A 25,242-nucleotide genomic window follows, 5' to 3' on the forward strand; every position below is an offset into this window, starting at 1 on the left:
TTTCTATTAAACATAATTTTTATTTCATCCAAGGCAAAGCCAAATAAAATTCTACAATGCAAAATGTGTTATCAAGGCAAAACAGTCTGATCACATTCATTCTGTGCTTGAACGCAAGTCAGTGCTGGGTGTGCACATCTGCGCCTCCCAGAGGCACCTGCAGATCTGAGGCCTCCCCAGGCCCGTTTGTGCTGCGTTGTTTTGATCTATAGTTACAGAGGCAGTTGACTATGAGTATTGTTGCCATCCAAGCCAGAGGAATAAACCATGCATAAGAGGGTCAAAAGCACTGCATATTGGGTGGGTGGTGGGAGAGTGGGGACTCCAACCTGGGACAAAGTGAAGTGAAGCAAGCTGTAGGGTTTTCCCAAGAGGAGTGGCCCCTCCTGGAACCCCTCCGCCCCACACACACTCCGATGGCAGCTGTCTGTGACATGAGAAGGAGTCGTGGCATGTGGCGCTCAGGGGCCCGGCTAGTCTCCCCTCTGCCTCTTACCCTTTCTCAGCCTCCAGGTGCCCCAAGAGGTATAGCTCAGGCCAGGAAAGATGGCTCCTGAGATGTGCAGAATCTCCCCCCACATCTTGGGCACCCACAGCCTTCACACCTCCATACACCCCCACGTCTGTGCACAGCCCACCCACCCCATGGTTGTGCATCTCTACCCAAGCACACCCTCAGCCGCCACCAGCTCGGGAGCTCATCCTCACACCCCTCCCTTCCCGTCCAGCTGTGGGCAGCCAGCCAGATGCGGAAAGTCTGAGCTCCACTGGCCCCTCTTCCTGACCTCTCCAGTACCACAGGTTTATTCTGGCTGCCTTCTGCTCAATTCCTACACGAGGCAAAACAGAAGGCCTGGAATGCTGAGGTCTTACTTTGAGGTCAAAGATGGGGAGCCAGGAAAGCCTTGATCTATGGTCTCCTGACTTTACCGTCAGTGCAGCTGCCTGTGTCCTGGGCTCCCAAGTGCAAATTTACGAATGGTTCTCTCTCGCCCACAAGCCCTGAAAACTCCTTCACCAGCCCCTGGAGATCACCCTCAGAGACCTGCCCGCATTGAGGGTCTGCGAATCCATACCAGGGTTTCCCCATCAGTAAATCCCAGCTTGGAGCAGGACATTCTTTGTCACGGGCACTAAGCGTGGCAGCCTCAGTCCTCACTCACTAAGTGCTGGTAGAGGAGTTCTCTGGTAGCTCAGCGGGTCACGGGCTGGGCGTTGTCACTGCTATGGCTCTAGTTGCTGCTACGGCGTGGGTTCAATCCCTGGCCCCAGAAGTTCTGGAGGCCCTGGGTGTGGCCAAAAAAATAAATAAAAATAAATGCCAGTAGAGCCCTCAGGCATGGGGGCAATCAAAAGTGTCTCCCTATAGTTCCAATCCCCTCTACTGAAAACCACCAAACATAAGCCACGGCCCAGAAGCTTTAAACATCAGAGCCAGGGTTTCTAACATTATAAAGATCAGAACAATCCCAAGGGGGAGGGGTGGGAAGAGAAAGAGAAGACAGAAGATGCGTGTGCTTGCATGCACTTTGTGTGTGCATGTGTGTGTGCACTGGTGTGTGTGTGCTATGGAGATGGACCACAGAGATGAGGACAGGACAGACTGGGACAGTCCCTCCCATTATAACACCTAGAATCCCAGATCCCTTTCCAAGCCAAAAAAGATTTTCAAACCAAAACTGCCAAGCCTCACAACAGTCCTGTGAGGTAGGTATTATTACACCCATTTTATAGATGGGGAAAACTGAGCCCAGAGAAGGTGCATGACCCACCTACTCATCAGCAGTAGACCCAGAAGTGAAGAGGAGGAGGACTTCCTTCCTCCCCCCCCGCCACCCCCGGCTCTCCACACCTTGGCCTCCTCTCAAGGGAGTGAGAGAAGCCCAAGACACAGGGCCTGTCGCAATGGCAAAGAGAGGAGAAGAAAGCAGTTTTGCCTGAAGGCAGCTATAAGAAGTTTTTTCCCGAATGATTGGTGGCTCTAGCCCATCTGCTCCCAAAGCTGGGAAAATCTGAACCTCAGCCCAGGATGTGTGGAGGAGGACACAAGGGACGGGAGCAGATCAGAGTGGGACCCTGTAAGCCCATCAGGTAGGGCACCCTGCAGGTGCTCCTGTTCCTCGTCCCCCAGCCTGGACCCCTGGGGCAGCTCGCTGCTGCTTTTTGGCAGGGAGAGTCCTCAGGCAGTCCCAACACACTTTGGGAAGGGGGCTCCTCCCCTCTCATCCCTCCCAGGGGCCCAGAGGATAGAGTGTCGGCGACTCAACAAGAGAGCAAGGGGGAGGGGTGGGAGCATCACAGCCCTATTTCCTCGTTTCCAACGTGCAGGGACACCACATGGCATGGCCTGTCAGGGCTCCCACGGGAGCACTGGGCAGGGGCCTCCAAGACCCGGTCACTGGCCAAGGAGCTGTTGGTGACACAACTCCAGGTCTGCCTGACCCTGGGACAGAGCGGGGGCTGAGGGAGAGGGTGGTGGTGGTGGTGCAGCTGGGGACCCCTCACCGGTGCCCCACTGGAGCTGGCTGTTAGTATGGGCTGAAGCGGGTAGGGACGGTATGAGCCAGGACTTGGGAGCTAAGGCACAGTCTAGCCCCACACACAAGGGGTGTGCAAACCAGTGCTTGGAAAAGCAAAGGAGCCGTGTGGGCACTCTCTCCCTGCTCCTCCCCAACCCTGCGGCGGGAGGGCCAGCTGAGCAGGAAGCAGCGGGAAAACCCCAGGGCCCTCTTATCCAGAGCAAGAGGATCCCTGAGGTGAAGGCAAGCCTTGACCCGGGGGGTGGAAAGGAACAACCCTGCCTGGGCCAGGGAGAGGTGGCCGGAACCAGGAGGAGTGGTGGAGGAGCAGCCCCTCAAGCAAGATGGCGCCACCTGCTGCTTCGACGGAGGAGGAGGTGGGCCAGGCGGGCTGGGCGCTCCCGGGAGTGGCCGTGGTCCTGCCAGGCCGGGAGGGAGCAGCCAGCATCGGCAGGGCTGGGGTAGCCAAGAGACCCACCTCTGCAGCCCTGACACTCCAAGGAGAAAAGCTAGGAAAGGGGTAGGTGGCACCCCAGTGCTCTGGGCAGGCCCTCAGGGAGCCAGAGGTCAGAGGAGCAGACTAAGTGGGCCAGGACCCCCAAAGACCAAGGCGGCCACCCTAGTTGAGAGGGTTCAGAGACTCTGAGCAGCAAGGGGTGGGGGAGGAGAACCAAGACCGGCACCCAGGGGTGGGGGGAAGGGAAGATCCTCACTAGAGGCATGTGGGGGAGCAGGTATCCAACAGAGCCGCTCACTGAAGGCCCCTCCAGCAGCCTCCCACCCCCAGATCCTCAGGCCCCAACACACAGGGGAGCCCTCTCAGATCCCCCGAGTCGCTCCCAAAGAGATGTCAGGAGGGAAACCAAGGCATTCTCTGTCCAGGGTGGGGACACCAAAGAAGACCATCTACCCGGGTGTCGAGGGACCGGCCCCCCACACCACCCCAGCCCCTCCTTCCCTTTCCAGAACCTTCCATAGGCCTCCTCCACTGGCCAGCCCTCGTCCCTGGGGTTCCCTGGCGGGGAAGGGGCTGGAGCAGGCTGGCCGGGACCCCAGTTTCTCCCCGCCCGGAAAGACTACAGGTTGAGCCAAGCAGCAGATGTCTCAGGCACGTGGGTTCACGGACACGGCTCAAGCATCATCAGTCTCAGCATCAGAAAGTGAGGCTCCCCGAGCAGGCGGCTGCTTGGCCCCAAGCAGGGCTCACACTTTTGTGGGTGGTTTCTCTTCTGCCTTGGAGCCAGGCAAGCCATTCTCTGTGTTATCGTTCCCTGAGGAACTCACGAGGCACTCCTTCCTGAGAGGGAGAGAGGAGAGAGGGGGCCAAGGTGAGAGGAAGAGCCAAAGCTAAATTGTGGAAAGGGAGCCGCGGCCCCCTGTGCCAGCCCCGGCCCCTCTGCCTGGCCTTCTGTGGAGTTACTGCAGCCAGAGGCCAGGTTGCCCAACCTCTCGGCCTCCGTTTCCTCATCTGCAGAACCGCTGGAATGATGGTTCCTGGGAGGAGCCATGAGCACTTGGAACAGTGTCTGACCCCACAGGAAGTACTCTGTAAGTCCAGCATCGCCCGGTCATCTCAGCATGGCAGAAGGGTACCAGGCACAGTTCCCAGGGGTCAGTATTGAGGGGAAGCCAAATCAAGGTAACTGCCAGGCTGTGCCAGCCTGGGGGGAAGGGTCCGGGTCAGCAGGGAGTATGGCAAGTTCCCTGTGACCAGAGATAGACGAGTGAGATGGAAGGGGCAGGGCAGGTGTGGGCAGAGGGTGGCGGGATGGGGCAGAAAGCCGCTGGAGGAGAGAGGGTTAGATGGGAAGACACACCCCAGGAGCCTCAGCACCCTGGCCGCCCTGCGCTGCACGTGCTCCAGTTTAACACCCCCGATGGGCAGGGCCCAGGCTGCACAGGGTTCTCCAGGGCAGACCCAACTGCCACATCCCTCCCACCTTCCAGCTGATGAAAACTTCCAAGGCTTTTTTACGCTGCTGTCGCTAAACTACCTCTTAGCCTCACCCTGGGCTTGCGTAGCTGGATTTGAGACCCTAGAGAAGGATTTAACATTTTGTCCTCAGCCATCTCATCCTGCAGGATTTAGTCCATAGCTACAGCCTATCAAGAGCCTCCTAGATCCAGAAAAGGGAAGCCTCCTACACTGTTGGTGGGAATGTAAATTGGTGCAGCCCCTGTAGAAAACAGTATGGAGGTTCCTTCAAAAACTAAAACTAGAGTTACCACATGACCCAGCAATCCCACTCATGGGCATATATCCAGAGACAACTCTAACTGGAAAGATATATGCACCCCAATGCTCATAGCAGCACTATTTATAACAGTCAAGACATAGAAGTAACCCAAGTGTCCATCCACAGATGAATGGATATAAAAGATATGGGAGGGGAGTTCCCTAGGGTCTAGTGGTTAGGACTCAGCGCTTTCACCACTGCGGCCTGGGTTCAATTCCTGGTCTAGAAACTGAGATACCACATTAAACCACTTTATGCCACAGCCAACCATACAAATATTTCCTTAGGTCGGTCTCCCAAGGCAACAAAAATAAAAGCAAAAATAGATCAACGGGACCTAATCAAACTGACAAGCTTTTGCACAGCAAAGGAAACCATGACTAAAACAAAAAGACAACCTACAGGAGGAAATTGTTTCAAACAATACAACTGACAAGGGCTTAATCTCTAAAATATACAAACAATTCATACAACTCCACAGCAAAAAAACTGACAACCCAATTGAATAAGGGGCAGAAGACCTGAATAGACATTCCTCCAAAGAAGATACACAGATAGCCAACAGGCACATGAAAAAATGCTCAACATCACTAATTATTAGAGAAATGCAAATCAAAACTACAATGAGGTACCACCTCACATGGGTCAGAATGGCCGTCATTAACAAATCAACAAATAACAAATGCTGGAGAGGGTGTGGAGAATGGGTACATTCCCACCCTTCACTGGTGGTGGGAATGTAAACTGGTACAACCACTATGGAAAACAGTATGGAGGTTAACTTAGAAAACTATACATAGAACTACCATATGATCCAGCAATCCCACTCCTGGGTATATATTCAGACAAAACTTTCATTGAAAAAGATACATGTACCCCTATGTTCATTGCAGCACTATTCACAATAGCCAAGTCATGGAAACAATCTAAACGTCCATCCACAGATGAATGGATTAAGAAGATGTGAGATATATTTTTTTTCCTATATATATATATTGGAATACTACCCAGCCACAAAAAGGAACAACATGATGCCATTTGCAGCAACATGGATGGAACTAGAGATTCTCATACTAAGTGAAGTCAGAAAGAGAAAGAAAATACCATATGATATCACTTATGTGTGGAATCTAAAAAAAGGCAAAAAATGAACCAAGCTGCAAAACAGAAACAGACTCACAGACAAAAGATCAGACTTGTGGTTGCCAAGGGGGAGGGGGAAAGAGTGGGGTGGACAGGCAATTTGGGGTTAGTAGGTGTGAACTATTACATTTAGAATGGATAAGCAATGAGGGCCTACAGTAGTACACAGGGAACTATATCCAATCTCTTGGGATAGAACATGATGGAAGATAATATAAGAAAGGGAATGTACTATGTGTACAACTGGGTCACTTTGCTGTACAGGGGAAACTGGCATGACACTGTAAATCAACTATAATAAACAAATTTTTTAAATAATAAAAGCCAAAGGAAGAGGGTGGGGGGAGAATGAAATAATGCCATTCACAGCAACATGGATGGACCTAGAGATTATCATACTAAATGAAGTAAGTCAGACAGAGAAAGACAAATACCATATAACATTCCTTATATGTGGAATCTAAAACATGATACAGGAGTTCCCGTTGTGGCTCAGTGGAAACAAATCTGAGTAGTATCCATGAAGACACAGGTTCGATCCCTGGCCTCGCTCAGTGGGTTAAGGATCCAGCGTTGCTGTGAGTTGTGGTAGAGGCTGCAGAAGTGGCTTGGATCTGGTATTGTGGCTGTGTGAAGGCCAGCAGCTACAGCTCCAATTTGACCCCTAGCCCGGGAACCTCCATACGCCATGGGTGTGGCTCTAAAAAGACAAAAAATTAAAAAAATAAAATGTGATACAAATGAACTTATTTACAAAACAGAAACAGACTCATAGGCATAGAAAAATTATGGTTATCAAAGACGAAGGGATAAATTAGGGGCTTGTGATTAGCAGATACAAACTACTATATATAAAACAAGCAACAAGGTCCTTCTGTAAGCATAGAGAGCTGTATTCAATATCTTGTAATTAACCATAATGGAAAAGAATCTGGAAAAGAATATATATGTATGTATAACTAAATCACTTTGAGAAAAGATAGCCCATTCAATAAGTGGTTCTAGGAAAACGGGACAGCCACATGTAAGAGAATGAAATTAGATCACTTCCTAACACCATAGGCAAAAAAAATGAACTCAAAATGGATTAAAGACCTAGATGTAAGACCAGACACTATTAAACTCTTAGAGGAAAACATAAACCAAACACTCTCTGACATAAATGACAGAAACATCTTCTCAGAGCCACCTCTTAGAGAATTGACAACAAAAACAAAAATAAACAAATGGGACTTAATTAAACTTAAAAGTTTCTTTTCCGTTATGGTTAACTACAAAGGAAACACTAAACAAAATGAAAAGACAACCCACAGAATGGGAGAAAATATTTGCAAATGAAGCGACTGATGAGGGATTAATCTCCAAAATTTATAAACACCTTCTGCAGCTCCATACCAAAAAAAGAACCCCATCAAAAAATGGGCAGAAGATATAAACAGACAATCCTCCAAAGAAGACATACAGTTGGCCAAAAACACATGAAAAAATGTTCAACATCACTCATTATTAGAGAAATGCAAATCAAAACCTCTATGAGGTATCACCTTACACCAGCCAGAATGGCCATCATCAAAAAGTCTACAAACAGTAAGTGCTAGAGATGGTGTGGAGAGAAAGGAACCCTATTACACTGTTGGTGGGAATGTAAATTGGTGCAACCACTTAGGAAAACAGTATGGAGATTCCTCATAAAACTAAAAATAAAATTACCATTTGATACAGTAATCCCACTCCTGGACATCTACCCAGAGAAAATCATGACTTGAAAAGACACAGGTACTCCAACGTTCATTGCAGCACTCTATACAATAGCCAAGACATGGAAACAATGTAATGACCATTGACAGAGGAGTGGATAAAGAAAATGTGGTACATATACACAATGGAATATTACTCAGCCATTAAAAGGAAAGAAATAATGGCATTTGCAGCAACATGGATGGACCTAGAAATTATCATGCTAAGTGAAGTCAGTCAGACAATGAGACACCAACATCAAATGCTATCACTTACATGTGGAATCTAAAAAAAAGACACAATGAACTTCTTTGCAGAACAGATACAGACTTTGAAAAACATATGGTTTCCAAATGAGACAGGTTGGGGGGTGGGGAGATGCGCTGAGGGTTTGGGATGGAAAGGCTATAAAATTTGGTTGTGATGATTGTTGTCCACCTATAAATGTAATAAAATTCATTGAGTAATTAAAAATAAATAAATCACTTTACTGTACACCAGAAACTAACACACTGTGTGTAAATCAACTATACTTCAATTTTTTAAAAATCCTCCTAGATCCCAGTTTTGTTCTCCATCCAACATAGTTAATAGGTTTCTGGAAACTTGATAAATATATCACTCCTAGTGTAGTTCAAATAATAACAATGAATAAGCACAGCCCTGTGGCATACCACTAAAGAGCTCTATTCAGATGGGTCTGTCTATCATCCATCCATCTATCTATCTAGTGTCTATCTCAATACCTAAGATATAGTCAACTTAGCCAATTCCTATCCACCTAACTGCCCATATTACTTTACTGAGAACCTACTGGCTACCAGGCACTGTATCAGACTAGAAGCATGTCCAATTTGCATGGTGCCTGCTCTTCAGAAACTTGTCCTCTTCCAAGGGATACACTATTAAAAGTAACTGCAATACAATGTGGTAAATGATAGGATGCGGGGAACATACCAGGAAGGGCCTCAACCTAGACAGTCTCCTCCTAGGGCCATAGAAGCCTCTTTGGAAATGTCCTTTAAGCTGAGACCAGGAAGGATAAGAAGGTAAAGAGGGAGGAGACACTCCAGACAGAGGGAACCACACTCACATGCGAAAGCCCAGAACTGATGGTGAGATGCTGCCCCGCACCCCACTACTTGGGCGGAAGCTGCCACATCTCTGCTGTTATACAGGACTTCCTCGCTGCTCAGAGAACCCCCTCAGGCTTCCCCATAGCCTGTCCCCCTGCCCCAACCTCTCTCTAGCCAGTCCCTGGGCCACCAAGGCCAGACCCTTTCTTTCTCCTCTGATGGAGCCAGGTCCGGCAACCCTCCCCGGCTCCCCCACAATCAGAGGAAAGCCAATCTCGGACTGGACTCCCAGGTTCCCAAGGACCTGTCCCCACCCCCCTTGGCAGGCTTTTTCTCCCCTTCCTCCCTACCATACCCCCTTCTCCCAACACCACCACTGCACCAATGAATGCCTCGTTCTTCAGAACAAACCCATTTCCCAGACTCTCTGTCTTTGCTCTCAGTGGTTCCCCGTCGGGAATACCTTTCTCTGCCCCCTCCCCAAGGATTCTGCCCTAGTATTCTTTGGCCAGAAGTCCTGCCCTAATACCCCACCCCCTCCTGAACCCCTGCGGATTTCCATCATATTCTATGCTGGCTCTCATCCCTCTACCTCATATGACACTGATTCGTGTACACATCGTCTTTACTTAAGGGCAGAATCTCATTCCTTCCATAATTTCCTGCACAACCTAGCACAGAGCGCACACACGTACCTCAAAAATAGCCACCAAATGAACTGAACTCTAGATATGCCCCATGAATCAAGGGGGTAGGGTGGCAGTGGTTTAAGCCTCTAAGCAAACAAATCAGGGCTCAAAACCCAGCTCTACCACTTATTGGCTTGAGCGGTCTTGAGCAAGTCACTTAACCACTCTGAGCCTCACTTTGCTCAAATTCAAAATAAAATTATAGATATTTTATAAAAATGCCTGGTGGAGTACCCAACACATGATAGGCATGCGATGAATCACAGGAGGCATTATTATCTATAGCAAACCCCTGATGCACCAGTGGCCTACCAAGGAAATGTTAGCCTGCCTTGTTTTCAATGAACCTATGGTAGCTCCCAGGGATCACTGTTTTCTTTACTAAGTGCTTTTTTTTTTTTTTTTTTGGCCACCCCCGAAGCTTATGGAAGTTCCTGGCCAAAGACTGAATCTGAGCAACACCAGATCCTTAACCCAATGGGCCAGGGATTGAACCAGAGCCTCCAGAGAGACAAGCCAGATCATTTAACCCATTGCACCACAGCAGGAACTCCTTTCCTAAGGGTTTTTAAACCATGTGTTGACTCTATGTTCTCCAAATTTGCTCACCATCAAGAGTAAGACTGATTATTAAAAAGAGGAATTTGGAGTTCCCATCGTGGCACAGTGGTTAATGAATCCGACTAGGAACCATGAGTTTGCAGGTTCGATCCCTGCCCTTGCTCAGTGGGTTAACGATCCAGTGTTGCCGTGAGCTGTGGTGTAGGTTGCAGAGGCGGCATGGATCCCACGTTGCTGTGGCTCTGGTGTAGGCCGGCAGCTACAGCTCTGATTCGACTCCTAGCCCGGGAACCTCCATATGCCGTGGAAGCGGCCCAAGAAGTGGCAAAAATACAAAAAAAAAAAAGAAAAAGAAAAAAATGGAATTTGGTCTGGCTCCATGCTCCTGGCCCCTCTCAAGATCTCCAAAGCCCTCCCAGCCTCTGGCTGCGAGGCAGGCAGACAGCCTAAGAGTTCGTCGTCTTGGCCAATGCCTCCCTGCTCCCCATTCCTTGTGTTGTTCCCTAAGATTCCATCCCTGCCTTCAGCTGCCTTCCCTTCCTACCAGTGCGATCTCTGCCCTTTCCAGCCTAATTCCTCCTTCTCAACAGAGAAGAATGAAGCCAACACCAATGGCATGTCTCTCCCTTCTCTCTTGCCTCTTCTTGTTACTATCATCCTCTCTGCTCCAATGGCAGGCCTGCCTCCTCTCATCTCTCTTGCGAAGAACACAACTTTCAAATACTTTTTCCCTGCTCTGGTTTTGCAACATTCACCACCTGCTGCGGAGCCTGCCTGTTCTAGCAGTTCTGGGCCAGGGCTGCCTCCTTGGTACCACCCCCGTCTTTCTTCCTCTTCCCCTTATAGATGTCTGTTTTTATACCTGAATTTATCCTAGGGCAGCCTATTAGATTGGTTTTCTGTGCCTCATTTGAATTTTCAGAATTTCACAATAAGAGACCCCCATCCCCCTAGAAAGATCTTCCGACTTTAGAGTGTCTGTACATGGAATCTTATGTTTTCCCCAATCTGAAAAATAGAAGGCTTCTTAAGTCTTTTGGTGGGGCTTTAGATTGGGGTGGTACAGATAGAAAGAGAGGCTAAGGGGTTGGACAGGAAGACGGGAATGAGGAAGAACAAGTGGGTTGTATTTCTGCACCCAGTGAATTCAACACCCACAGGGAGGATGGAGAAGAGAGAGTGGGGTTAGGAACGGGGCTGGAAGATGGCAGGAGGGTTGCAGGGATAGGAAAGAAAGTGGGATTGCAGCAACATGGATGGACCTTGAAATTATCATGCTAAGTAAAGTCAGTCAGACAGTGAGACACCAACATCAAATGCTATCACTTACCTGGGGCATTTTTTAAAAAGACACAATGAACTTCTTTGCAGAACAGATACGGACTTGTAGACTTTGAAAAACTTATCATTTCCAAATGAGACAGGTTGGGGGGTGGGGGGATGCACTGAGGGTTTGGGTTGGAAATGCTGTAAAATTTGGTTGTCATGATGGTTGTCCACCTATAAATGTAACTGAGTCATAAAAAATGCTATAAGAAACACAAAACACAAAAAGGGAAAGAAAGTGGGAGAATTAGGAAGAGAAGCCGGGATTAGAGATAGATGGAAGGATGAAGGCAGGTGGAGGCCGATGACCGTGGATGAGAAGGTGCTGGGAACACCCATGAGATGAGAGTGGAGGGTGGACTGGGGGGAGGGCAGGAGTCAACTCACTTCTTCTCCTGAGTCTTCTTGATGATGAAGGCGATGAACTTCTTAACCAACAGGATGAAGATGAGGAGCCCAATGACCCCGCCCACAACGGCCAGAATGATGAGTGTCACCGTGTTGTCCACTTCTTCCACTTCATGGCAAGGGCGGGGAGAGCAGGGAGGGGAGAAGGGGAGCAGGGGTCAGCCGGAGCACCACGGCAGCCTGAGCCTCCAACCCCAGCAGCTGGGACACGCCCTCCCAGGCACGGAGCAGGAGAAGCTACAATATGGCAGCCGTCAGGCTAAGGCATAACAGGCAAAGGGCACCCCCACCCCCGTACACCTGCCCTCCCACAGACACCCACACAAGTTCTGGAATAACCGAGACTCAGGGCCCACAGCCCCCAGCTTTGAACAAGAGACTTTCATTGCCTCTTTTGAGGTCTCCTTTTGCCCCTACAGAAAAAAACGGAGAATCTCCCTATGACATCTCTCAGGTGGCCAGTAGACTCTGGAGCCAGATGGTCTGAATTTCAATGCCAGCATTTCCACAGTCATTAATGACCCGGTAACCTAGAGCGGGTCACATAACCCTTCTAGCCTCAGTCCCTCATCTGAGAACTGAACTTCTGCTTTCCCAGACCTCCTCCGGTCACAGTGTCCCCCAGCTCTGTTGAGAAAGCTCCAGCTTTCTAGGTGCCCTGGCCCAGATCCCTGGAGTCACTCCTCCACTCCTCTTTTTTGCTAAACCCCACCCCTACCCCACCCCCACCCCCACCCCACCCCCATCCAATGCCCCTGAGACTCGTAAGGAACCTAAGTTCAAAAAATTCCAGAATAATGAGCATCTGCTCTGTAGAAATTCCACATCATCCAGGAGAGCACTGGACCCCCAGGCACACGAGAAAAAGCATAATCAGGATCCTTGAGCAAGCTTCCTTCCTTTTTTTCTCTGCTTCTGCACCTCCCAAGCCTTCCAGGGTCCCCACTCCGTGACGCACGCACACCCAGCCTAACTCCTATAGCCCTTTCTCCAACCACCTCCAGAGTCTGGGGTCATGTGACCGCCTCATCACATGCTTCCTCGTCATCTAATTGTCCTACCTGTGTCAGAGTGGATTCCCCCCCAAGCTGGGACATGTGCTCCAGAGGGGAGAGACCATTCTTATCCATCTCTGTTGCCCGTGCCTCTGCATGCTTTGCCCCTATTTCAGTTACCCTGACTTGTCAATTCCTCGAGAAGAACACTGTGCGTCATTTATAGCACTTTTGGGTTCAGTACCTGGCATTCAATCAGCTGTCACTCATAGAATACACAAGAGTAGGAATAATCAGTACATATGGAGAATTTTACCCATCACAAAATACTGCCATGTAACGTCTTTAACAATCTCACAACGGCCCTAGAAGAAGGCACATTTTACAGATGAGGGAGTTCCCTAGTGGTCTAGTGGTTAGGATTCTGTGCTTTCACCGCTGCAGCCTAGGTTCAATCCCTGGCCTGGGAACTGAAATTCCCACATCAAGCTGCTGCCCACTGCAGCCAAAAAAAAAAATCACAGATTTTACAGTTAAGTAAAACAAAGCTCAGAGGATCCAAGTGTATATTACAAGCTATTCAGCAGCAGAATAAGTATTCAAGCTAAGTTTTCGAGCATCCAGAGGTAACTCCAGTAGCTCTTGAAAGCATAAAGTGAAGGGAAACACCAACACAATCCATTTCGCCATTTCACAGAGTTGGGTACCCACCCCTGTCCTTCCAACTGCGTACCATGCCCCGCCCGCCGCGCCCCACCCCACCCCGCCCCGTCCTTCCAACTGCACTGCCCTGTCCCAGCCCCCACTGCGTACGTTTGTCAACAACTTGGAGGGTAATGGTGGCCTGGTGCTGAAGATGATTCTCCTTGGGGTTCTTCACGTGGCAGGTGTATCTGCCTGAGTCACTGAACTCCAGGTTCCTCAGCAGAATGGATATATTGTTCACCTTCTCCTTCGTGGTGCCCTCCAGAGTGATGCGGTCGTCATCTTTCAACTTCACCTTGGGGTCGGACTTCTCATTCTTCACAGTCCCATCTATGAGCTGTGGGGGGAAGCGAGGGGAGAGGAGGTGGCCAAAGAATCAGGGTCCATTCGAGAGCATCATGACATCACTCCAGCCCACTCCCTGGGCACCTCCCTGACCAGGTCCAGGAAGAGCGTTTCCCCTTGGTTTCCTTCTAGTATTGACAGCTCTGCCTGTCTAACCTGGATTTGACTTGCTTTGGATCAAGCCCATTTTCTGTCATTCAGGTCTCCCCAGAATGTCGTATGGCTTTTACTGCTTTCTTCATAAAAGACTTTTAAGTAACGACTTTTACAAATACCACACGCGTGTCCCTCTGTCACCGCCACCCCCAGCCTTTGCTGACGCCACATCCCTGTCTGCCTGAATTCTGGCCCTCCATCAAGACATGGATCAACCCCACAGCCCTGTGCATCGGCACCCACTGAGTTCAGCATTTAACTTCATCCAGAGCGGATCTCTTGTCACTTCCCCATGTTTTCTGCCATTCTTCTGCTAGATTGCAGAGTGAGTACTCAGTGAACACCCGCTGAGGGCTCCATCCCATCCCCGGCCACAGCCCTGCCCGCCTCTCTTCTCCAGCTTCCCCTCCCTTCCTTCCAAGGACTGTCTCCCATTTGGACTCTTCTCATTCCTCCTCTCCAAGTCTCCCAAAAGTCTTTCTCCTGTTCTCTCTCCCTCCCTCCTTCTCTCTCTCTCTGTCTCTGTCTCTGTCTCTCTCTCTGTGTTTACACAAGCTAACCAAGTTTCAGCTATTTCTTCAGATCAGATGGAGGACTCTAGCCAAAGAAGTTCAACAGACCCCAAATTCTGGCAACACAACCTAAGCATCCTTCCCACTTAGATCCTTCTAGACAGGCTCCAGAAAGAATACTGGGAGAAAGGGTGACAAAAGGTTCTGGGGACCATCACCATGGGATCAGTCCACAAAGGGCTAGAGCTTGGGATGGGACGCAGGGGTGAGGTGACAGGGGAAGGAGAGGGATTTGAGCTGTCCTGTCCCTTCCTTGCTACTTACAATCTTGAATGTATCGGTGCTGTTGTAGGACCACCAGAAGCGTAGGTTCTCGAAGCCAAAGCAGCTGGAGAAGGTGCAGGGCAGCAGGATCTCCGTGCCATTGACGGCATAGATGGTGGTGGCCTTCCCCACAGACACCTCCAGCGACAGGGACACAGGAAGCAGGAAGAGACCTGTGTGTGGGGCACCACCTCCCTTAATGAAACCCCACCAGAACCTCCAGGCTGGAGCCCTGGAATGGAACTCTCTGGCAGGACAGAGTGGCTTGGTCAGGCAGGAAGGTCTCTGTCACCCTAGGTGCCAATATCAGGAAGATGGTTCTTTTTACCTTATTTAACACCGCCTGGGCCACTGCCTGTGATTCATTCCCTGCCTTGACCTGGGACAGGATAGACTTCTGAGCCACTTAGCAGCCCTTGTGGCACTCTAGGTGACCACCAGGGGTCACCCCAACCCAGGAAAACCAGGCCCCTGCCGCCCTGACGCGCCCCTGTCACCTGGGGACGTGGTCCCTGCATGGCCCCAAGGGCAGGACCTGCGCCTTCCCTTCGCACTGGAAAGCCCCCCAGGACAGTGCGATGCCCCCTCGTTACAACACAGCCCAGTGGCCACTCATTACTGACCCTGGCAGCTCCCATCGGCCCCAAAGGGCAGAGAGGCAGAGGGAGGCTTCCCGCTGGACATTGCTTGGCCACCGAGCTGGACCCCGAGAAGAGAAGGGAGACAGGGCAGGCATCGGGAGCCGCGGAGTGAAATGGGACTCGTCTTGCCATGGGGCAGCAGCGAGCGTAAAGCCACTACCGCAGAGAAGTGACAAGGCGGAAGACACTTCATGGAGGTCGACTCGGGGCACCCGGATGCACACAAGCCGGGTGGCTGGAGAGGGTGCTGCCCCCGCGGTCTCCTCCCAACCGGAGTAACCCGTCCGCCCCGCTCCCCTCCTGACACCCTGCGACCCCCCTACGGCCTTTCTTTTGTCCGGAGAACAAGCCCCGAGCGCCTCCTCTCCCCTCCCCCTACCATCCGGTAGAAATTCTTCTCACCGCCCCTGGGTCACGCCGCCGCGGGAGCTCTTGTAAAGAGCTCCTGGTCCTCCTGTCTTGCAACGTCCTTGAGGAAACCCCACTGTACCCCCAAGGTCATGGGGAGGAGGGGCTCCGAATTAGAGACTCGCTCTCCCTGCCCCTAGATGAACTGGTCACCCAGGGTCATCCTGGGTGAGGACTCAGAGGGAGTCCTTCTCAGGTTCCCAGTGATCTTGAGACTAATGACCTTTTCCTGGGCCGAGCTGCTTGCTGACGCTGCCCGTGAGGATTCATTCTCAGGGCAGGCTCACCTCACACCTGTGAGGTGGGGTTATTCATCCCACTTTACAGGTGGGAAAAATGAAGCTTAGAAAAGCCAAGTGCCTTGTGCCTTGGCCAAAGTTGTGCAATTTCCGGAGTTGAAATCTGAACTGGGCTCTGACTCCAGGGCCAGTGGGCAGTTGAGAGCAGCCACTTGCACTAAATCCTATGTCGAAGTTGCCCTGATATCTCTTCCCAGATAGTAGCTCCTCTCAACTGCTTGGACCTCCAGCCTGGCATCCCCAGGATGTCAGGGTTAAAGGACCCAGACGGACCCATGTTAGAGACTCCACATTGCCATGGCCTGATTTTAGGGACAGGACAACCAAGACCCAAAATGGGAGGAGACTTGGCTGCACCGATTTGGGTTTAGTGGCTGAGCCATTTGAGAATGCCTCCCAGCCCAGGTCAGCTCCCAGCTCTGCAGCCAGTTCCCAAGACAGCCAGGGTCAGTCCTTGTTTGAAAGGTCATCGACCTTGCTCTTTCTCCCATCCTCACTCTCAGATGAAGGACCTCTTCTGTCAAACTTATTTCCCTCACGGTGCAGCATAAACCAGTTTCCTCTACTTTTACCCTCACGGCCTGGTGCCACCTGGGTGATGCTTTTTAAATAAGAAGAGGAGCTCCAAGGACAGGTGGCAGGCTGACTCTGCTCTCAGGGCCCCCCTCAGCTTCTTCACACCCCCTTAGTTTCCGAAGGCAAAGTGGAGGGCTCTGACCGAAGCTCAGAAACGATACCCCATGATCCAGGAACCCAATCACAAACCCTGCCACTGTCGACAAAAGCTGATGGTTATTACTGTATAGCAGGTACCTTCAGCCCTCACATCTATGCTCTGAGTGACATGCTGTAGTAGCTCCATGGTACAGAAGTGGCAACTGAGCAGAGAGAGGTTTGGAGACTTGCCGAAGGTCAACAGGAGACATTTCCAGTACCCCCAAGCCCCAAGGCAAGAACACCCTTGTTTACATCCTAAAATAACAGAGTTTGCCCACCAGGGTTCCAATTAGTGCTGAGAGGTGATTTCAATTAGCCCCGAATTCCTTGATCAGCTGCTACGTGCCAGGAATTGTTCTAGGGCAGTGGCTTTTAAATTTGAGAGAACATCAGAGTTACCTGGAGGCAACTACAGCCTGCTTGGCCCCAGCTGGGGAGTTTCTGATTCAGTAGGTCTAGAATGGAGCCTGACTCTTGCCTTTTCTAAAAAGTTCCCAGGGAATGTTGTGGTCAAGGACGACACTTGGAGAAGCAGGGTGCTGGAGGATCTCTACCTATAAACCCCTACTTTTTTATTAGAATGCCAAAAGATAGGTATCTTTGTTTCTCATTTTACGGATGATGAAACTGAGGCTCAGAGAGGTTCAGTAACTTGCCCAAGGCCACACACTAAATGCTGAAACAGAAGTGAGCACTTGCTGTAAAAGAAGACAGGCATGTTGTATGCACCGTCTCATTTAATTCTCATCATAAGCCTGGGCAGTGGTTATCATTTTTATCCCCAGTATACAAGTGAAACAGGCTCAGAGAGATTAACTTGCTCAAGGCCACACAACTGATGAGTGGAATAAGCGGTGTACGGACATAGCTCTACTTTCTATCACTCCGCCGGGCCCTCTCCAAGAGAACAAAGCTGTCAGGGCCAGCTCTCCTTAGTGCTCCCGGGGTTTTTTTGTCTTTTTTTTTTTTTTTTTTTCTTTTTAAGGTGGCATATGGGACTTCCCGGACTAGGGGTCAAATCAGAGTTGCAGCTGCCAGCCTACACAGCAGCTTGCGGCAACACCGGATCCTCAATCCACCGAGCGAGGCCAGGGATCGAACCCACATCCTCACAATACTATGTTGGGTTTTTAACCCACTACCCACAACAGGAACTCTCTGGTTTTCTTATGATCTCTCTTCCCAGAAGTCTAGGGACAGAAGATAGACATGAGATTCCACCCTCCAGCCTAGAAGATGACCTTCTGATGGGTGCTCCCCAGCTTGGTTTCTCACCCCTCTCATCCCTCTTGGGTTCTCTCGCCCCCACAAACTAAGGAACAGAGTGCAGAGCTATGACAGGGAAGCTCCCAGGAGTGGGCAGCTTCCTGATGGTGACAATCCTCCCTCAGGGCCTGAGCACGTGCTCCAAGGAGCTCCAGAGTGCCATCCTCCCATCCTGGGGATCCTGGAGAAGGTGGGGGGATGCACATCAGGGGCCCAATCCCTCTTCCCAACCTCGGCCGGAATGGGCTGCTGTCCAAGAGCACCAAAGACTCACATCAAAAGTGAAATCTTTTTGACTGCTTTTAATAGAAGCTTAAAAAAAGAGGGGGAAAAAAGGCCAGAACAGAGATGGAAACTATTTCTTTAAGGTCTGGCTCACAACAGTGCACGCTTCTGCCTGACTGGTGTGCGCCTCCATGGATGACTGAACTCTAAGGCACTCAGGACTCCCAGACTCCCAGAGTGGAGCGTTGCCATTCCTACCGTAGCCTGGAGGGGACAAAGGGAAGGCAGAGATGTTTCCATGGAGAGGTTCAGAGCCCTGCCCGAGTCAAGGCATCAGACTTGCATTGGCTTCTGCACTGCACTCCCTCTCAGTGGGCAGAGGTCCTGCGGGCTGTCTGGAAAGCTTGGGCACAGGGAAGCCCAGGGCCTGCCTCCTCTGCCTTCTCCCCTGTGAGCCTGTGCTGGGGGGAGAGGGGAGGGGACAGGCAGGTCCCAGTCCACAAGAGGACCCCAAGAGGTACTTCAGCAGGATGGCCAAGCCAGGATGGACTGCCTCGAGAAAGTCAGAGGTGCCACATCACCAAAGCAGGGGTGACCGTCTTCTCTTCCCCCCAAGCTTGGTAGAAGGCTTATAAAACACAAGGAAGGCTTCCGTGAGTCCAGCCCTCTGAGCTGGGCACCCTGCAGGGACAGGAGGATAGTGTTTAAAAGGAGGGAGGGGACACAGCTGGCCCCCATCACAGGTCTAGACAGAACCAGGCCCCCTACTTAATAGCCAATGTCAGCCAAGAATGTCTCCAGGCCATTCACATATTGTTTTACACTTTCGCCCTGCATTGCTTCTTGGAGGTAATTATTTCCATGTGGCTATTTCCCTGGCTAGAGAAGGACTTTCTTGGCTTTGTCCCAAACTAAACTCTTCAGAATTTCAAGGTGTGCATGTGTGTGCTTTGGATTGGGGGCCTCCTTCTGGCCTCCCGGGATTGATGACCAAGGCCTCCTATTCATGATCCTGTGGAATTCAATCCTAAGCCTTAGCTCCGTGGAAGACCCTAACCATTGAGCCACTCTCAGAGCAGCCATTTTCTGATCGGCGCCCTCCCATCTCATCTGGGTGCTGTGGTTTTATCTAAGGATTGATTTGGGCCTCCCAAGTTTTATTAAAGTGAAAAAGTATCTGGGAGTTCCCTGGTGGCCTAGCAGCTAAGGACTTGGCATTGTCTCGACTATGACTCAGGTTTCTGCTGTGGCTCTGGTTCCACCCCTGGCCCAGGAATTTCCGCATGCTGCAGGCACAGCCAAAAAAAAAAAAAAAGTGAAAAACCAAAAAAATCTGGTACATGCAAATATTATTAAATACACCGACAAGGATCTTATGGCTACCATCAGATATTCCAAGGCAAATGCCAAGGCAGAAACATTCTATCTGTCACCTTTTCCCACATCCGGGGATCGTGACACCCATGTTGGGGTGGAGGGAGGAAAGAGGCACAGCGTGGTACCCACTCTAAGTTTAGCTTCCGGGGCTTGCCTGGCATGGCCGGTGGAATCACAGCTGACTTTAGTAGGGAAGCTGATACACTCTGGCCCCGGGGGAGTCAGACAGAACTGGGAGGTGGAAAGTGGGCCGAGGCCAGCAGGACAAGACCCCTCCTGGGGTGCAGGCCCTGGGAGCTGGGGGAGGCTGGGCTGGGCCAGGCAAGGCCCCTGGGCCCAGAGACAGAGGAAAGATCGCAGCTCCCTCTCCCTAGGCAACCTGCCTGCTTCCTGCCCACCCCCAGGAGCTTTGCCAGGATAGAAGCATGCCCCGGAGACAGCACTGAATGCTCAACAAAACCACCTTTGCAAACAGGTCTAAGCACTGGGCCTGTCCCTCCCCTTGCAGGCCATGGAATAGGTGTGTGGGCATGGCCAGCCCATGGCTTACACAGAGATCCCTAAACCCTCAGCAACAGGGCAAGGTGGGAGAGCCTGTGCCAAGGGTCTACCTAGCATGCTGATCCCGCCAGCAGTGGCAGGCTTAGGGCTTCGGATACCCCCGGGCCCACATCTCCAGGAAAAGAACAAACGTCAGGATTCAAGCCTGGGCTCTCCCTCCCCCCTTTTCCATCCTCTCCTCCGTGAACCACTTACTTACCCTCTCCTTTTCCCTCCTCTGAGTGGGACTGAGCACCCTCTCCTTAATTGCCTTCTCATTAAACAAGCCTTTAATAAACACATACCAAGGGAAAGAGGGTTAGGCAACAAAGCACCCTCACAAGTGGTAATTACACAGAGATCACAGCAATTAAGCAAATGGGGGAACAAGGAAGGGGTGGGTAGGACAGATGTATTACCAGTTACATGCTTAGGAAGGGGCTGGCACCCACTTCCACCTCAGCTGCAATGCTACAGCCTTGGTAACTGTGTCGCAATTTTTTAAAAAGGGGTGTCTGGTCCGGTTATCAAAAATTGCTTTCATCTCAGTCTATGAGACTGAGTTTGATGTGGGGAGAGGGAGTGGGGGGTGAGGACTCCTGGGAGCTGGCTGCTCTGAACCCCGTTTCCATGTAGTGGGGAGGGGGAAGGGTCCTCCCAGAACAAAGGGATGGCAACTTGCAATGCCAACATCTGTGTGCCCACAGGTGCAGTTCTGCAACAATGTAGCATAACCTGTATCCATGAGCCCAAGCATAGAGGCGTATCTATAGCCGTCTGCTCAAAATTTATAGAACACCTTCTAAGGGGAACAAAGGAATTTAGATGTAGCGGGGAAAACTAACAAGGTATATAAGGCGATGCCCCGCTGTGTTCGGGGCTCAGCCTTTGGATACGAATCCACTGAGCCAGTGCCAGCACGAATAAATGCTGCTTCCCAGTAAAAAGCCTCGGGGTGTCATTTCTCTGTACCTAAGTCCTTCAATATCCATAGTTGTGAGAACAACAGCTCTGGGCCCCTAGGCCTCTGTCCTTCCATGCCCGGCCCCAGAGCCTCGCTCCTTCAGCCCATCAGCACAATCCCTGCTGACCTTGCCCGCCAACAGATTTTGGTTAACTAGGAGGCCAGTTGTTGTGAGGAGCCCAAGAGACCTGGATTCTGGCCCACTTGGCCATCGACTGGCCATGCACCTGGGCAAGTCACTTTCCCCGTCTGGACCATGGTTTCCTCATCCTTAGGGGAGCTCTGTACAATGGTTTGCAAAGTTCCTGCCAGGGAAGCACCTCCAGTTGGCTGCCCAATCGCCTCCACACCTCCCCTGTTGGTCCGAAGCAAGGATGGAGTCTGCGTCCCAAGCTCAAAGCAATGCCACTGTGAGGGCTTAGCAGCAAGGTCCAGGGAGGGACCCTGGTTGTATTTCCTTTGCAGACCCAAGGGGCAGGGGGCAGAGCAGGTGGGCCCGGTTCTAGGGCCTGCTGGTCCTCCCACTTACAGCTCACTCTGCTCTGCAGATAGCTCAGGGAATCTTCCAAACCTGCTCCAACAGGCCCCTGGCCCTCCCTGGGCTACCAGCTAAACAGCCTTGGAAGATGTGGGGGGCTTCCAGCTGGAGAAAAGTACCAAGAATCTGCCTACAATACACAAACCGCCCCCCCACACACACACACACACAGAGTGTGTAGTGTGGTTTCCCATAAAGTAGTCTATGAATATTCTTTTTTTTTTTTCTGTCTTTTTAGGGCTGGCATATGGACCCGCACCAGGCTAGGGGTCAAATCGGAGTTGTAGCTGCCGTCCTACACCACAGCCACAGCAACGCCAGATCCTTCACCCACTGAGCAAGCGAGTCCAGGGATCGAACCCACATCCTTATGGATACTAGTTGGATTTGTTACTGCTGAGCCACAACAGGAACTCCCTCTATCAATACTCTAATAGCCAGGCACTGGCATTCCACCAGCCAACCAGACAGCAGGAGGAAGGGAAGCCAGAGGTGTTGATAAGCTGGCTAGTTTAATGATCATGTGTGTTTGAATTCCCCAAGGACCACCCACCCCTGCCATGGTCACAGTGGGAACTCGGGCTGATTAGGGATAGGCTGAGTGGCAGCTAGTGTAGACTGGCACTGTAACCGCCTCAGAAAGAGGCGCCTCTAGGCCTCAGAGAGACCCACTTCCTAGGGTCACTGTGAAACCAGCACATGTGCGCCTAAGGCACAAGTGAGAACACTGGTGTCTTCTCTCCAGCTGTAAGGCTATAGCAGAATTGGTGGCTCCTGAGTGAAAGATGTACTCTCACCCCCCTCTGCCACCAGGTGACAACATGACAGGCCTGCACACAGTTCACATTTGCAGAAACAGCAGTGATCGCCCTTAAAGACTTCTGCCTCCCTGCTTTCAGCCCAAATGCCTACGTCGCGTGCCTACCCCATGCAGGGAGCTGCCAAAAGCCACATCTGACAAATACAAACAGGAAGAGGTGTGGGTGCCAGAGATGGAGTCGGCTTACATTTGAAAGCCAGCTCTGAGTTATGAGGAGATTATGTTCTGGACAAATAAATATCATTCCCTAATCTCTTAGAGTTTGAAGCTCAAAACTATCATGTGCATATTAATAGATATTAATAATCTGTTCTTTCTGTGTCCTCTGGCCGGGCCTCCTCAGTCTTCATATTCATCCCAAAATGAAGAGCCAGGAGCAGGTGAAACAGGTCCTCCCCCCCCCCCAGGGAATCTCTTCCTAGGAAGAGAGAAAATATCTTTCCTAAAAGGGGGCTTAAATGATCCTCCAAGTCCCTCCAACACATCTAGTCTGCAGGGAAGACAGTGGACACCAGAGGAAGTAGAGGGCAGAGGAGGCAAACAGAACAAGGATCAGTAGGAAAGGGAGCTCCCCAACCCCCAACTGGTGCATGCCGGTGCCTGGACAACCAGCTTCCAAGTAGCAAAGAGCTCTGAGCAGGGGTAGAAACTAGCATCTCAACAATCACACTTGCAACCCACCTGGCATCCCCTCCACCCAAGGCATTAGCCGCTCTCCCCCAGCAGCTTAAACGTCTCAACTCGGGTCCCCAAGATCCAGCTCCAGAAGTGCGGGGCTGAAGGCACCAGAAACAGCAAAAAAAAAAAAAACTAATCGCGAGGCTGGCGGGCCGATGGGGCGGGGGACGGCGCACTGTCCCCGGGGAGCTCAGCCCTCCCAGCTAGAGTCTCAAGCCAGTAGCCCCGCTCCAAAGCCTTCCCCCCGTCCAAGACACTGCTCTTCGAAGTGACCCCTGCTCTGGGGGGAGATGGGGGAGGAGGGGGGAAGAGGCAGGAGAAGAAACCAAGCTGGGGCTGCCTTACCCAAAAGCCCAGTGCCCAGCCATCTCGCCCTGGGTGCGCCTCGGTCCCCGGCCCCGAGCATCGTTCTTTTCTCTCCGGAGCGCGCCAAAGGCGCGGGGACAGGATACAGGGCGCAGCCGCGCTCGCAGCCCGCGGTCTGCAGTGGGCCTGGAGGCTGCCGGGGAGCTCTGCGCCGCCGGCTGAGCTTGGGAAAGTTAGCGGGGATGGCAGGAGAGGAGGGGGAGGGAGGGAGAGGAGGAGCCGACTGCGGGAGCGGCCGCTGAAGGCACGGGGAGAAGGAGGAGGAGCACGAAGAGGAGGAACAGGAGCAGGAGGACCGCCGAGCTAGTGCAGAGGCGACCGACGCTGCGCCTCTGCTCTGGAAGCGCTCCAGCCGCAGGAGGGGCGGTGGCCGCCGCGGTGCCTGGGGCGCCCCCGCCTCGTGGTCCCCGAGCCCCGGGAGCCTGCCGGGCCCCCCGCTTCCCCTCTGGCTTGGGCAGGGCTGCTGCGGCTTGGCACTGCAGGGCCACCCGCAGCCGCCCGCATCATCCCATGCGCTGAGCTGCCAATTAGGAGGATAGTTTGGGGAGGAGTAGAGGTGGAGCTTTTCGGGTGTTCTACTTTGGGAAACACGAGTGGGGACCACGAGGGGACCGCTTGGATGGCCGACACTGGCGCAGCCGGTGGGCGTGTGCGGGCTTCCCCACTGCACCCCACTGATTCTGACTCGCGTGCAGCCTCGGAGCCCCGCGCCCCCGCCTTTGCTCCGCTGGGCAGGGTCCCGGGGACCAGCTTCCAACTGCAAACTGCCCCCGCCACCGCCCATCCACCTCGGCCATTGCTTCATGAGCTGGGAAATCATGATGCCCCTGGTTAGGGAATCCGGCCAGACACTACCTATCCGATTGGGGCTCCTTCTTCACCTTCCTGCAGCACCTCTATTCTCATTTTTCCTACCTAGGCACTCCACGCCCCTCCCCTTTCACCCTCTTCCAATGGTTTCCTCTGTCCTTCAGAAACCCGAAGTCTTCATGGCCTCACCTCCCTTTGGGGATGGAGGAGCCCAGGTCAGCCCTCCCAGGCTTGGGGGTCACAGCCAGAGCCAAGGTGAAACTGCCAACAAAGGAGCCTTTTCTCAGACACTCTGGAGTTACCAGTGAATAGTGCAGTTTGGGGTGTGGTTTAGTAACTAATGTCTGCTATCCTCCTCTGGCACCCCACTGCTAACCTCCCAGCCCCCTCCCTCCATCCCAGGTCCCTTGTTCCTGACCCTCCATCCTTTGCCTCTCTGGGCATTAGTTCAGACTTGGAAACCTGCTCCCACTTCATGGCCTGACCCCTGCTACAGTCCCACCACCACCCACCTTTTTAGCCAGGGGGCTTCAGAGGACTCTTGGGCCCCTTGAGGTTGTATGGGAAAGCCTGAATGTCTATTTGGGTTTTTTCCAGAAGCTGTGACAGTGGTACAGTGGCTCTGTAGTTAGCTGTGATAGTGGTACAGTAGCTCTGGGGAATCTAGTCCCAGCTCCAGCATTTATTGGCATGTGACCTTGAGCAAGTTATGCAATCTTCTGCAGAAGCCTGTCTGTACTACAGTGAAAGCGAAGATATTTACCTCTTGCAATTGTTAAGAGCAATGCCGCCCTTAGGCCTCAGCAGCAGAGGCCTCAGCCTGGGCTCCTCACTCTGGCCCTACCCCTCCTCATTGGAAA

At 51.8% G+C, this 25,242-nt stretch overlaps 1 protein-coding gene across 2 annotated transcripts; it reads right to left on the reverse strand.

Moving 5' to 3' along the window:
- SCN4B (sodium voltage-gated channel beta subunit 4) lies at positions 1–23,889 on the reverse strand. Of its 2 annotated transcripts, none has more exons than XM_047753166.1 (5): positions 23,552–23,889; positions 14,734–14,906; positions 13,505–13,733; positions 11,676–11,805; positions 1–3,816 (listed from the first exon to the last, which is right to left on the reverse strand). In XM_047753166.1, the coding sequence occupies exons 1-5, from the start codon at positions 23,610–23,612 to the stop codon at positions 3,723–3,725; spliced, it is 687 nt and encodes a 228-aa protein (XP_047609122.1). In that variant the 5' UTR covers positions 23,613–23,889; the 3' UTR covers positions 1–3,722. The 2 variants fall into 2 exon arrangements, with proteins under 2 accessions (XP_047609122.1, XP_047609121.1); XM_047753165.1 differs by lacking the exon at positions 23,552–23,889 and adding an exon at positions 15,357–15,568.
- Positions 23,890–25,242: the final 1,353 nt, after the last annotated feature.

Source organism: Phacochoerus africanus, chromosome 11, assembly GCF_016906955.1.
Source record: "Phacochoerus africanus isolate WHEZ1 chromosome 11, ROS_Pafr_v1, whole genome shotgun sequence".
NCBI classification, from domain to species: Eukaryota; Metazoa; Chordata; class Mammalia; order Artiodactyla; family Suidae; genus Phacochoerus; species Phacochoerus africanus.